Genomic DNA, 13,039 nt, shown 5'->3' on the forward strand with positions numbered 1-13,039 from the left:
GCCCGGCCCGCTCCGGCCCCGCTCCAGCCCCGCCGCCCGGCCCGGCCCGGCCCGGCCCCGCCGCCGAGCGGAGCAGGTAACGCGGCCCGCGGGGGCCGGGGAGGGGCTCCGGCGGGTCCCGCTGCGGGCGCCCCGGCGGGCGGGCGGGGAGGGCGCGGGGCCGGCGCACGGCGGCCCCTCGGCCCGCGCATGGTGGTGGGGCCCGGGCGCTGCCGCGGGGGAAGGGGCCGCGGCCACTGCCGGGGCCCCTCGGGGCTGCGGGCAGGCCGCGGGTCCCGGCCTCGGCGCGCGGGGTCGAGGCGCCGTCGCTGCCCCGCTGCAGCGGCCGCTTCACCCAAGCGGGTGAGTGCGGGGCGGGGGGGAGGTTAAACCCTCCCCGCCCCAAACCCGGCCGCGGCCCGCTCGCCCCGCTCCCGGCGCCGTCCGGAGGCGCTGGCACGGGGCCCGCGTCCTCGGGGTGCCGGGTGCGGGCGCCTCCTCCACCGGCCGCGCGAAGGCGGCGAGGCCGGGGCCGGCCGAGGCCTTCTGCGCCGGGCTCAGCGGCTCTACCGGGCGAGCGGGCGCTTCCCTCTCCCGTGGCCCCGCCGGTGCCGCGCGGCCCCTGCTGCGGGGCCCAGACGGGCGGCGGGGTGGGCGCGGTGCCCGCCGCCTCCGGGCAGGAGGCGGTGGCGAAAGCCCCCGCTGGGAATAAAGCAGAGACCCGACGGGTTCGGTCCGCGCCAGGCCGGCGGGGGCGGGAGCCGAGGGACTCTGTCCCGGCAGGGCCCTCCAGGCTCCCGGCGTCCAGCGGCAGCGGCCGCCCCGGCGGCGCGGGCCCGGCGCGGCAGGGAGCTGCCGCCGGACCGCTCCGCGGGGAGGGTGGCAGCTCCCTGCTCCGGAACGGCAGCGCCGTTGCCGCTGCGAGCCCTCTGCGGGCTGCCCCGAGGGGGCTCGGGCACGTCCCGCCGGTGACGGTGACTTTCTCCCTTCCAGGTGCGAGAGGCAGGAGCAGCGTCCTGATGTCCCCGCGGCGCTGCCGGAGCAGGGAAAGCCGAGGCCTGGGGGCCGCGAGCGTCGCCGTGGAGCAACCACCGAGGCGGCGGCTCCGCAGGGCTAAGCCGCGGTGCGGGTGAGGCCGTGCTGCCGCCGGCGTGGCCCCATCCGGCCGCGGGGCTGCGAGCTGGGCGCCGCGCGCCCCGGAGCCCCCTTCGCCTCCCCGGAGTGGGCGCCCAGCCAGGAGGCAGAGGCGCCGGGGGAGGGGGGCCGCCTCACTGCCGGGACCCTTGGGAGCGGCTGCCGTCCCCTGCCAATGCCTGCGGGTGCACACCGCGCTCTCCGTCGCTGCGCCGGCATCCCGAGCACCGTGCTAAGGCTGGGGGCCGGCTGGGGGCCCGGCGTTCCCCCACGGAGCGGGGCTGCCCCGGCGGGCAGCGGTGATGGGGGCGGCTCTCTCCACCGGAGCAGTCGTTGCTATTTCTTTTAACTGCGTCATCGCGCTGCTCATCCTCATCCTCTTCCTCATCCTGTGCAAGGCCTGCAGGACCCCATCCTGCCCGAAGAAGGGCCCGTCCTCCGACACGGACGAGACGAGGAACGAAGAGAAGCACCTGCTGCAGCCGTGAGCCGTGTGGGACGGGCTGGCTCGCGGGAGGCCGAGCCCTCCGGCTCTTGTTGCTGCCCTCCGCTGGGGCCGGCTCTGCCGAGGGCTCTGGGACTCGGTGGCCGCCTGGCTGCGCCGAAGGAGCTGCACGAGTCTGGACGCCGCGTCCGCCCCGGGACGGGGCTAGCTGCGGCGCTGGGGCGGACAGGATGAGAGCCGAGGGGACGCGGAGCGGCTTGCAGGTGCTGTGGAGCTGGGCAGAGCCCATCCTTCGTGCATTTTCGGTGCCTGAGAGCCCCGCGGACGGCCGTGGGGACGGAGGAGAGGCGGTGAGCGTGGGGCCGGCCAGCCCGCGGGTCGCCCGTGCCGCGGGGTCGGACAGCAGCCACCCCGGTGAGCCAGGACGGCGCAGAGGGCTGCTTGGCCTGTCCATTTGTCCACGGCCCACCTGTTGGTCCACTCCAGCGCTAGCGCCAACAGTGCCGTGCAGACTGCTCTCCTCCTCCTCCTCGCCGCCGTGCCCGGCGGGGACAGAGAGCTGGGGCAGGGCTATGGGGAAGCTGCGGGGAGCAGGGAAGCGCTGCGTGGAGCAGGGAAGCGCTGCGGGCACCCAGACAAACGGCGCTCAAGGGTCTTCCAGTGCCACCACTTGGGGCCCGGAGCTGGGGCCGGGGCCGGGCCTGGGCCGGCCCCGCTCTCTGGAGCCACAGGGGCTCTGCGGGCGAGCGGAGAGCCATCCTGCGGCCCCGCCAGCCGCCTCCTCGCTGCTCGGCAATAGCCAGAGCCGGGGGCTGTGGGGGGGCCGGGTCCCCGCGGGCTGTGCCGAGGCTGCGATCCCTCCCATGGCGGTGCCCTGCCATCAGGTGTAGCTAATGTGTTCCCTCTGCGACGGTGTTTTTACTAGACTAATAAACCGATGGTTCTGCCCCGCGTCCCGGCTCGGGGGAGGCACCGTGTTCAGTCGGTCCCCACGGCTCCGAGCAGGTGCCGGGGGTGTGGGGGGCAGAGCTGGCGGCAGGCGTCCTGCGGGGCGCGAGCGGTTTGCTGGGGCACCGGCGCGAGGGAGGGCTCGCGGCCGCCTCCGTCGGCGCTTCATGCCACGCAGCCGTCGGCGCTGAGCGACCCGAGCCCTAACAGCACCGGAAGGTTTCCAAGTTGTGGCCTTGAGTTGCAGGGCACGGGACAGGCGTAGGGGACGTGGGTGAGCCGGGCGGCCAGAGCTCACTCCCCCTTCCCCCCCCCTCCCGCTGCCGCCACCCAGGGGCACGAGCGCCGCTGCTCCCCAGCCTCGGTGGAGCCAGCCAGCGACGGCTCATCAGCATGCGGCGAGGCCGCCGCAGCTCCCGGTGCCGCCGCAGCCACGCAGCAGCTAATCCCCGCGCTGCAGAGCCCCGCGCGGCGAGCGGGCGCCGCAAACCGGGGCCGGCGCTCGGCGCGGGGCCGGCTGAGCCTGGCGCGGCGAGGTGCCGGCCGTCCCCAGGGATGGCTCTGCACGCTGCGGGCCTTTCAGCAGCTCTGTTTATTTTTCCGGGCCCGGAGACGAAGCGTTCCCGCTATGCAAAGCGCGGGCGGCGTGGGGCCCGCTGCATGCGTGACGAGCGGGCGCCGCTCAGAGCAGGGCTCGTTTGCCCAGCCCGGCGGGCCCGGCGTCCCGCTCACCGCTCACCTCCCTGCCTGGCTGGCCGGCTCTCTCACAAGGTTGAGCAGCTTGTCCAGCTTTGCGACTTCCACCTCGGGGCCCTTCTTGACCTCCTGGCCTTTCTTCTCCTGCGGAGAGAGCGAGCGAGGCAGAGCGCTGAGCAGGCGGCGGCAGCCGGGCGCGGGGCCCGCGGGAGGCGAGGGCGCCGCGGGAGGTGTAAAGGCACCCGAGGACTGAGCTGAGGAGCAAGGAAGGGGCAACTGGGGCCGCTCTGGCCCCTGGACGCGAAGGATGCAGCCCGCAGGCTGCAGCCGAGAGGACCAGCCTCTCCGCACCCGTCCTGTCCCCGGGAGCGCCGCCGAAGGGGCCGCTCTGCCCGCTCGCAGCCTCCGCGCCGGAGAGGCTCTCGGGGGGCCGCGCGAGCAGAGCACCCGGCGTTTGAGCAAAGACTCCCTGCCTGGAAAACATCAGTTCCCCTCCCGCTGTACCAGATCCTCCGACAGCCTCAGGGTGCAGCAATTATGAACGTGCTTCTTCCTCCAGCGCCGGGAAAAAACCCACCGGGGCGCCGAGCTGCGGAGCCGTCTCTAGATTTCTCCAGCAAAGCCGGGTGCGCTGAAGTCAGCCAGAGCTCATCCTCCCCCCTCCCACCCCTCTGCAGCGGCGGCAGCGCTGGCAGCCCCCCGGGGCAGGTGGGGCGTGCGCCCACGTGGCGCCTGCTGCTCTCCCGCCCCAGCCGCGGCAGAGCGGAGGCTTCCCTCAGCTACGGCGCAGCGAGGCGAAAGCGGTTCAGCCCCCTGGCTTGAACTGGGGTGTTTGGAAAGCCCCTTCGGAGGGTTGCTTGTATTTCCCAAGCCCCCGGGGCGCGTACCGGGAAGGTGCTGGCTTGCACCGACACCGCTAAGTGAGCAGCGGCCTTCGTAGCCCCGCTCTGGGCGCCGGGAGCGATGTTTATACCGACGGCCCACGTCACAGCTGAGCATCTCTCTAAACGAGCGTGTTCAGATAAACACAGCTGCTCGGGGTATTTTCAGGACCCAGCTATTCCGCCGGAAAAGCTGCTTTGCCGTGTGACAGCAGCCGAAACGCTCCCTGCGCCGCCCCCAGCGTGGGGCACGGGGCAGGCTGCTCGCCGAGCTGTGCCACAGAGCCCCCCCGCTCGGCTCGGCTGCTCGCTGCTGCGAAAGGGAGGGTGCTGAAGCAGCCACCCCCTCCCACCCAAGCCGCCTCGTAGCCCCCCCAGCAGCCTCGAAAAACCCGCCTCGCCTAGCTCGACTCCTTCGCTGCCGCTGAGCATCCCGGAGCAAAGACATGCACGAGGCAGTCACGAGGCATAACCAAAGCAGAGCCTCCAATTTTGCAGCAAAAATGGCACGGAGAAGGGAAAGTGTAACATCTTTTGGGGGGGGGGGCACAGAGAGACGTTTCCCTTCCCTTCCAGATCTGGGGGTTGAGCCGAGCCGGGCTGCTTGGCAGCCACACGGGAGCCGTGCAAAGCCTCGTCCTCCCCGTCCCCACGGCGCGGGCGGCTGCGGAGCTGAGCGTCTGCGGAAGCGCTGGCGCCGAGGAGCTCGCCGAACGGGTGCCGGAGCCGCCCGCAGCAACGCGGCCGGTGGTTTTACTCTTTAAGCGCTCCTGGCGAGAGGGCGAAATGCTCGCAGCTGAAGCAGCGCGGAGGAAAAGCGCCAGGAATGCACCTGCTCGGGCATGGCCAGGGCAAAACCAGCTCCGCATGGGGCCAGACCCCGCTGGCGGGCCGCGACGCAGGCAGACTGCCCCGCGCACGTCGGCACGGCCGTGTCAGCCCAGGGCTGGTCCTCGCAGCCAAATCCCGCGCTCGGGCTCTGCCCCGGCTCTCTGGGCAGGGAAACTGAGGCACGAGGGGGAAGATCACCGGTTCCTGGCCCTATAGGCAGTGCGGGCACGACTGCTGCAGGGCCCTGGGCTCTCACCTCAACCCAACGCAAGTACTGATGCTACAAGCAAGTGGGAGGCAGAGGACAGCCGAGGTGGAGCCACGCGGGAGGAGGAGGCCGGGCTGTTTGAAGACCTCGGATCTGTTGCCCTGAGAGCCCCAGCCTAGCGCTCCACAAACTGGTCCATATTGAACTCCACATCCATAATATGGGAGTCATTTAAACTGGATTCACTGCTTCTTGGCTCGTGCTTTCCCTCCCTTGCTGAACAGTAAAACGCCAAGCTAATAAAATCCTCTCATAAAACCCATGATGCTGGCACTTTTCAGCAACTCCTTCCCCCCCCCCCCCCCGCCATTGGTGGAATAACCATAAAACATCTGCTGTGAGGTTTGGATTAAACAAAACAAAACATGTTTCTGTTTCAAAGCAGCAAGAGTGTCAGCCATGCTGGCAAGGACGTCAATGGAAAATTCCCCTTAAGGTCCCCGGGAGGCAGACTAGGTCCTTTCTCCCCTGCTGAGTCCCGGCCGAAGGGCCCAGGCCTGGCTCAGCCCTGCGGGGTCCCCTCATGCCAGGGATGCTCCCAGCGCCTGCCATTCCTGGTAGGATGGGATTTCTAGGCACAGCTGCATGATCTGACCCCCTTTACAAAGTAAGTATCCCAGTGGCTTAGGATGCTGGCTTCTCATGCAAAAGCAATTTAAGCTTTTACAGGCCAATTTAGAAGGGGATAAGGAGCTTCAGGAAGCCACCAGCATCGCTGTCTAAAACTCCCAGATGGCTCCTTACTGTACTCAACAGGAAGGACTTCACAGGATCTTTGCTTTTTAAATGCCTGAAGCCCTTGGTAAACCCAGCACACTGGCGGTTGCCCCCCTGCCTCCTCCTTTCAGTAAGAGGGGGGCTCCTAGCCACTTCTGAGAGCAGGGCTGTGCCTGGTGCCCAGCAATGGCTGAGGCTGGAGAAGACCTCACCTCCTTCCTTCCTACTCTGCTCAGGACCAAGGCTGCTCAAGGTCAAGACCCTGAGAGTGAGAGCTTCTCCATTAGCAAAACATACCAGTGATGGGACCAGGGAATTAAATGAATGAAGGCAAAAAGAAGAGAATTCCCTGGGTCATTTCTGATGGAAAGACCAAAGAAACCCAAACTTCGCTGTGAATATAGCAGGATTTTTCACATTGGCTCCACGGACACCTACAAGTCAAGTAGGTGCAACACGAGCCACATCTCTGAAGCCTTCCACCCCAGTATTCCTATTGCACCCCAGTATTCCTATTGCAACTTGATGTTGTTATATTGCAGGTGACCTCTGAGCCTTGACACCTGGCAGGGGGCTCTCAGGAAGCCCATTTACATACAGCAGCAATGCACTTAGCCACCGAGAGCCTGGCGTTGCAGTTACAGCCTGCTTTGACAGCATTGCTCCTGGCCCACAGAAGAATTAGCTGACAGACTGGAGATAAGGATTTAGGCATATTTTGCTACTGTTTGGATATAAATGACACAGGAAATGTTCTGCTGGCAGGGAATGAAACCTGCAGAAAAGCCCAGGGGATGGCTGGGTCATTCAGGCGTCAGCAACCACATGGGATTTTGGGGCTTTCCACTTCCCGTGCTGAGGCACTGGATAAGCCAGACACTGACCCCAAGGACACTTGTCTGTCTATCATCTCCAGCTAAAGCCAGTGCCACTCAGGGCAAATACCTCTCCTTACTGTAGCTCACATATTTGGCTCAGCCCTCTCCTAGCATTTGTATCAGGGCACAGGCTGGAGAGACAGGTCTCATGGCCCCAGGTCTAAGCAGACTCCCTGAATGACCTGCTCTTGCTCACTGCAGGCTCCCAGTGAAGCCACTGGACCCAGCAAAGACACCTCAATGGGACCAGCCCGCTCGCTCTAGCTTGGCAGCACACGGTCTGCCAATAAAGGCACAGGATCGGCGGCATCCGACAGTCAGGAGGTACAAACAAAATCGGATCAGACCTGGCAGATGCAGGGACTAGCAGAAGTGTGAAGACCACTGAAACACAGGAGGTCTGGGCAGACATCTCCTCTGTCTAAACAGCACCATGTTTGGTGTGCCACAGTATAGACTGGCTTAGAAACACCCATGTGAGAGGGGAGAAATCATTTGCTGGAAGGGCCAGACTCCAACAGCAGCTGATAGCCAACAGGAAGGGCAAATGCTCACTCATCGTTGTATGGAAAGAAAGTCGTTGCCACAGCTCCATGTCCACTCTTTGCCAGAGGCAGGCTGGGACCCCATACCCACGCTCACTCCCTTTACAATGTTTTCTGTCCATGCAAAAATATTCACACAGGAGGAGCCAAAGCTTTCTCCATATGTTTCTTCTGGCTCCAGCAAAGCCATGCCATGGAGGAGTTTGGTTCAGCCGACCTAGGAGCTCTTCCTTTTCCACTTGCGGCCACGGTATAATCTGTACTGACCCTGAGCAAGGCGCTTGGGAAATATTAAGCAGTGAGCAGCCAATGCATGGTGTGGCAAGCTGTGCTAACACGATTTAATGAACTATCAGCAGCTCCAAATTCTGGCAGAAGAAGAGCTGCCAACTGTAACAAGATTAGGAGCATTAGACACGGGGTGGGAAAATGCCTGCACAGCTGCCGCGGTTCTGCTTGCTCAAGACACAACCCCGTGAGGATCTCTGGTGAAGGGCTTGCCCTCAACGGGCACTTGCTAGCTGGCCTGAGCCAGCTGTACATGCTGGCTGGCTGTGTCCATCTGCTAAGCACTTCATGCTGTCTGCTTAACCTTCTCATACCAGACACAGTGCATAGCCTGGCCGCAGTGGCCCCCAGCATGGGGACCATGGGGTTCATGCTGGTGGGCACTGCAAGGCATGGGATGGGAAAGACCATGGTTACCTCCTGCCTAATGAAGGCTTAGCACTGAGCTGCTCTACTCGGGCAGCTGAAGAAGAGGTTTGGCTCCCAGCCATGCTGAACTCTCTCTCCTCTTCCTATCTTCAGAGCCTTGAGCAATGTCTCTTACACACCACTAATTTAGGCACCTAAATATAGCCATAAGAAGTCCAAATTTAGCGGTTGTGCATGAAAACTTGAGTGAGCATGGTGAAACCAAGCACAGACAGCGCCTGGGGTGGTTCACGCAGCTCCTCCCGGCTGGGCATTATAATGACACTTTAATTCAGTCTGAATTTATCACCAGTTCCAACAGCAGGAAACCACCAAACATATCTGAAACAGTCCCTAAAGAGAGTCAGAAATGTGCCTCGAGCTGCTTAATCCATCCAGGAAGCCTCCCCTGCAGCAAATGCAGAGATGGGGCATGCTGCACCACCTGCGTGAGCGCTGCTCCAGCCTGGCCGAGCCGGACCTGCAGCAGGAGGATTAAGCTGCGTCCTGGAGTCACCTGCGTGTGAAACCTCCCTCCTCTGCCTTTCCCACATCAGTTACTTAAGGGTTCAAAACGGAGACGTGGTTGCAACAGGCTCTCTTTTCCCGTATTAAGCCAGGCTGGGTTTTGCCAGCCCTGGGGGCACGTTGGCTGCACGCTAACTGCGAGCAGTGTGTATGTGTGTGCGTGGAGAGGGGCTTCTGATAAAAACCAGCATGGCCTCTGGGCCCCGTTATCCCCCGTCATCGGGAACAGCCGATAGCAGCCACTTCAAAGAGGGCAGCTGGGTGAGACAAAAGCTTCCTCACAAGGCTCACGGAAATGCTCATCAGTCATAGCAGTTCACACGTTTAGCAGTAAGCGCTGAGAAAAATCATCGCGTGCTCAGTGTGCAGCGTAACTACCTGCCTCTGAGCTCCTCAGGCTGTGTGAAAGGGCTGGAGGGGAGTAGAAAGCCCTAAAGGTTTGGCTTCCAGCCCCAGGAGACCTGGCGGTGGTGTGTGCACGTGCATGGGCGTGCTTCCCCACCAAGCACCGCTCGCACACCCCTCCGCCTCGGGCTGCTTCCCTCGGCTCAGAGCAGGGGGAGGATGCTCTTGCCCTGGGCAGGGACAGGCAGTGCGTGACCCACCGCCCGCGGACCCCGACTCCAGCCCTGCCAGCTTCGGCGCTGCCAAACTGCTGTGTCTCTCTTCTGGACGGGATCGATTACTGTAATTAGCACCACTCAGTGGAAAGCCTTGTTAGCAAAAGCCTGCCCACGTGTTGTATATTATAACAGCATAACATGTAAAACCTGGTGGGAACACGAGTTCCTGCCGTTTCAGCCGAGGGATCTGCCAAACACAAGCAGCAGGGAGGAAGGACAGAAGGACGGAAGGTCGGCAGCAGCCTGGGCTCCCCCAGCCCGAGGGGCTCGCAAGAGCAGGCGTGTCTGCGGCGAGCGGCTCGGGCGGGCGCAGCACCCGCGCGCGCGTGCACCAGTGCCCCCCGGAAGGACAGACTCACGGAGCCCGTCCCGCGGCGCAGAGCATCCGCCGCAACCTTGAGCTGCCGCCCTGGCGCCAGCTGGCAGGTAGCACCGTCCGCTTTCAGGCACCGTTTCGTTATCACTCAGCATCTCTTTTTTTTTTTTTTCTTATTTCAGGTTTACACTAGTTTCATTGTATGACAGCTCACTGAGCCGTTACAGATTAGAGTTTAAGAAAAGCAACTAAACATGGACTTGGAAATGCAACTCCAGCAATACTTTAGTGTTATCGTATCTCATGGAGTAATGTCTCATGAGAAATCCATTGCCCAGTGGAACGAGCAGTATATTAAAAAAAAGTTGTATTTTGCTTTGCAATACTTCTTTCTTGGACCACCACTGTCAACATTTATCGCCTGTGATCACCTTTTAACTGCCTTAAGAAAGTTCAGCTGTTGTGTTTCTCTTTAAAACTGCCCTTTAACACTTTTTCCATACCAGGTTTTAAATATAAAAACATCGGCATAGAGAACGTCTTCTCTGCTACTAACATGGAAATGTATGAACATACTTCTCTTTAGGTAAACACAAGCATACAGGAAACAGTTTTGCTATGAATAGAAGTGAAAATAAAATTCTGTGCTCCTAGATAGCATATATTTAATAACACTAAATGTCAATGGCATGAAAGATGAATTACAATTGATACTGTTGTGCCTGCTGAAAGAGTTCAGTTTGCAATTTAACATCAGGCCACAGTGTTTGTGCTCTCCTGTTCTCTATGACTGCACTTGAACTCAGGGATGCTCCAGAAATAGCACTAGGTATTTCAACTGCATGAACAATTGTGCCATCTTGACAACACATTTTAGTGTGTAATTTTCATTTAAATCACAACGTCATTTAAAGCACGGCTAGGAGAGGCCCTCAAGCATCCACCAGTCTGCCCTGGTCCATGGCAGGAATTAGTTTTAAATTGGTTCTGACAGATGCTTGTCCAGTGCTTGACTTGGTCCCTGGGGTGCCTGGTACATCATGCCCTGAGCAGTGGATTTTCACGCTCTGCTCCCATCACCTGCACGGCCGTCCCTTTTAAAAACCTTCCGTGGCGTCCAGCACGAGCTGCCGATGGCTGCCAGCGCTTCTCTCCCGCCCCTGCTAAAAGGGGCCCTAAGCCTTATGCTGCTGTCTTACGACCTCAGCTCACTGCCTTCCTCACCCCACCAGCCTCGCACCTCTCTGGAGCCGGGGCTCATCTCTCTCTGCTTCCAGCCTCTTGGTTGCCCATGTTGTCCCCGCTGCTCTCTTGCTCATCACATCTTTCAAAGTCAACACCTGGTTCTTCTGCTACAGCAGGGCACTGCTGGCTGGTGTTTGAGAACTTCTGCAAACCTCTCCAGCCAATTATTCCCATTTTCTTTTCTTCCTCTTGTACTTTGTCTCTGCCCTCACTGAAGTGCATCCTGCTTATTTCAGACTGTGCGTCCAATTTGCCACAAATTAAATGGCTTGCACAGAATCTCTTTGCCTGCTGCATGGGAAATAGCCAGGCAAATTACAAATGCCATACAAATCCTCCCAGGCCTGAAAACTAGATACTCTATTACTCTGGACTGTGTGGGAAGTCACGCTAAATCACTTAATCAAGGACTGAGTTATGATGCAGCATGCAAATCAAGGCTTAAAAGGGGTCAGCAAGAAGCTGGCCACAAGACAAGAGCACAAGAAATCCTGCAGCTAGAGAGGCTGCTTTTCCCCAGGATCTGATCCTCTTACAGCAGCTGAGAAATCACTTGTTGACTCAGAGAGGCCAGGCTCTGCTCTAACCCACGGCGCTGCCCCTTTGCTCTGCGAGCTCCTTGTTAGCAGCTGTACTGGTGTCAATCCTTAACCTGAAGATATCCTGGGCACAGTGCTGTTTGGTAGAGCATGCTAATCATTGCCTGTTGGCACATTCATGCAGCCTGCAGTGTCTTACACCCTCCCCATTCATGTTCAGTGGGCACCCAGTGGCACCACATAAGGGTCTGAGTAAGAGATAGTCAGAGAAGAGGATTTGCCTTGGAGTGACTGCAGTGCAGGGCCGGAGGAGCGCAGGATACAGGATAAAACAAGGCAGGAGAAAGCCAGTGATGTGCTGTAGAGCAGGGGTGGGTAGGGAGTTCAGAGATGCTCCTCTAGAGCACAGACAGTCCTGAAGAACCTTGCTTTCTTCTGGGAAACAGAGATGAGCAGATCTGCCCTGAAGAAACATGGTTAGCAACTCTCTCCTCTGTCAGGAATAGGCAGACCTGAATATTGTCAACAGCAATGGGGATGAGGATGAGCAAGGACACGGGCATGGGGATGATCCTGTCCCACCAGCAGACCCAGAGTCCACATGTGTCACAGAGCTGTCCAAGCTGTTCCTACCAATATCTCATTCTGGTCCTGCAGCTCCCAGGAGCATAGGGTCTTATGGATACTGTCTGCAGATGAAGATGAGGTGCAGCCTGACTGAAAAAGCATATTTAGAGTCTGTGCTCAGGCTAAGCAGTCCAGGCAGCAGGCAATCATTTTAATGACAATCCTATCTTAAGATGCTGATCTGGCTTCAGCCCAAGTCCTTTTACTAAGCTCCTTGACATCCTGTTTAGAAAAGTATTAAAATCTAATTGCTTCATGCATATATTGCTGTTTTAATTATAGCAGAAGCAGAAGAGAGATGCGAACAGTAATCAGTCTCTCTGATGCTGATACACACCTGAGGAAGGAACTGGACATGGGAAAAGCCAATCCAGCATCATCTACTGAAACCAGGGTATATATTCCTAGTGACTACCCGTGCTGCCAACAGCATGGTCACAGTGCAGCTAGGGTCGTCTCCCTGAACTGCTCTTTGCTTTGAGTCACTGACCAGGATGCTGCACCTGAATTAATTTTATGTGTTTCCTGGCTCTCTGTTGTACCGAAACATAATTACTTCAGTGCCATTGACCAGCTAAATCCATCTGCTCAGCTGGCTGCTGAAACTAATGGAGCTTCTCTGCAACAGAGTATAACAAAATAAAGGCAAGCTGTGAAGAAAACGACATAGAAGCCATTAAGCTCTTTAAGGTGACCACTTCCCAAGTAATCTCTCCATCACTCAGCAAGTCTCACCATACCACCAATGGAATGAGGTGAACCAGCAATCTACAGCTCCAGCAAGACAGTGGCCAAACTGGCAGGAGCAGATACTCGACAACTGTTTGACTTCAGGGCTGGAAGGATCCTATTAGCAGAGGTTAATTGAAGCTGGGCTCATGCCTAACACAATGAGGACAGATAAGCTACATTAAAACAACTGTTGTACAAAGGCTGTCTCCTTACTGAGGCTCTCAGCAAGACACAGCCCCAGAAGGGTGAAAACAGCCTGCTTAACTTGCCCTTCCACTCACCAACAAACATGGCCTGATCCTTGCTCCACTCTTTGTGCTGCTGGAGGTGGGACAGAGGGAAATGGTTAGGGCGTTGCTGCACTGCAGCTGCCAAGCAAGCAGCCAGAGATCATCCTGGAGGCCTCTCAGA

General features: G+C 59.6%; 1 protein-coding gene and 1 long non-coding RNA gene across 2 annotated transcripts in view; one reads left to right on the forward strand and one right to left on the reverse strand.

Moving 5' to 3' along the window:
* On the forward strand, positions 1–1,580 carry LOC134153670 (uncharacterized). Its single transcript, XR_009961195.1, has 3 exons — positions 1–76; positions 973–1,108; positions 1,512–1,580. It is a non-coding gene; the product is annotated as an uncharacterized LOC134153670 (long non-coding RNA).
* Positions 1,581–3,102: 1,522 nt separating this feature from the next.
* The window catches only part of DNAI1 (dynein axonemal intermediate chain 1), a 138,116-nt gene continuing 128,179 nt past the window's right edge, over positions 3,103–13,039 (reverse strand). The window contains exon 20 of the mRNA XM_062600032.1: positions 3,103–3,346. Within this exon, the coding sequence (XP_062456016.1) occupies positions 3,242–3,346 (105 nt within the window). The 3' untranslated portion in view covers positions 3,103–3,241. The remainder of the gene's footprint in view (positions 3,347–13,039) is intronic.

Source organism: Rhea pennata, chromosome Z, assembly GCF_028389875.1.
Source record: "Rhea pennata isolate bPtePen1 chromosome Z, bPtePen1.pri, whole genome shotgun sequence".
Taxonomy (NCBI): domain Eukaryota; kingdom Metazoa; phylum Chordata; class Aves; order Rheiformes; family Rheidae; genus Rhea; species Rhea pennata.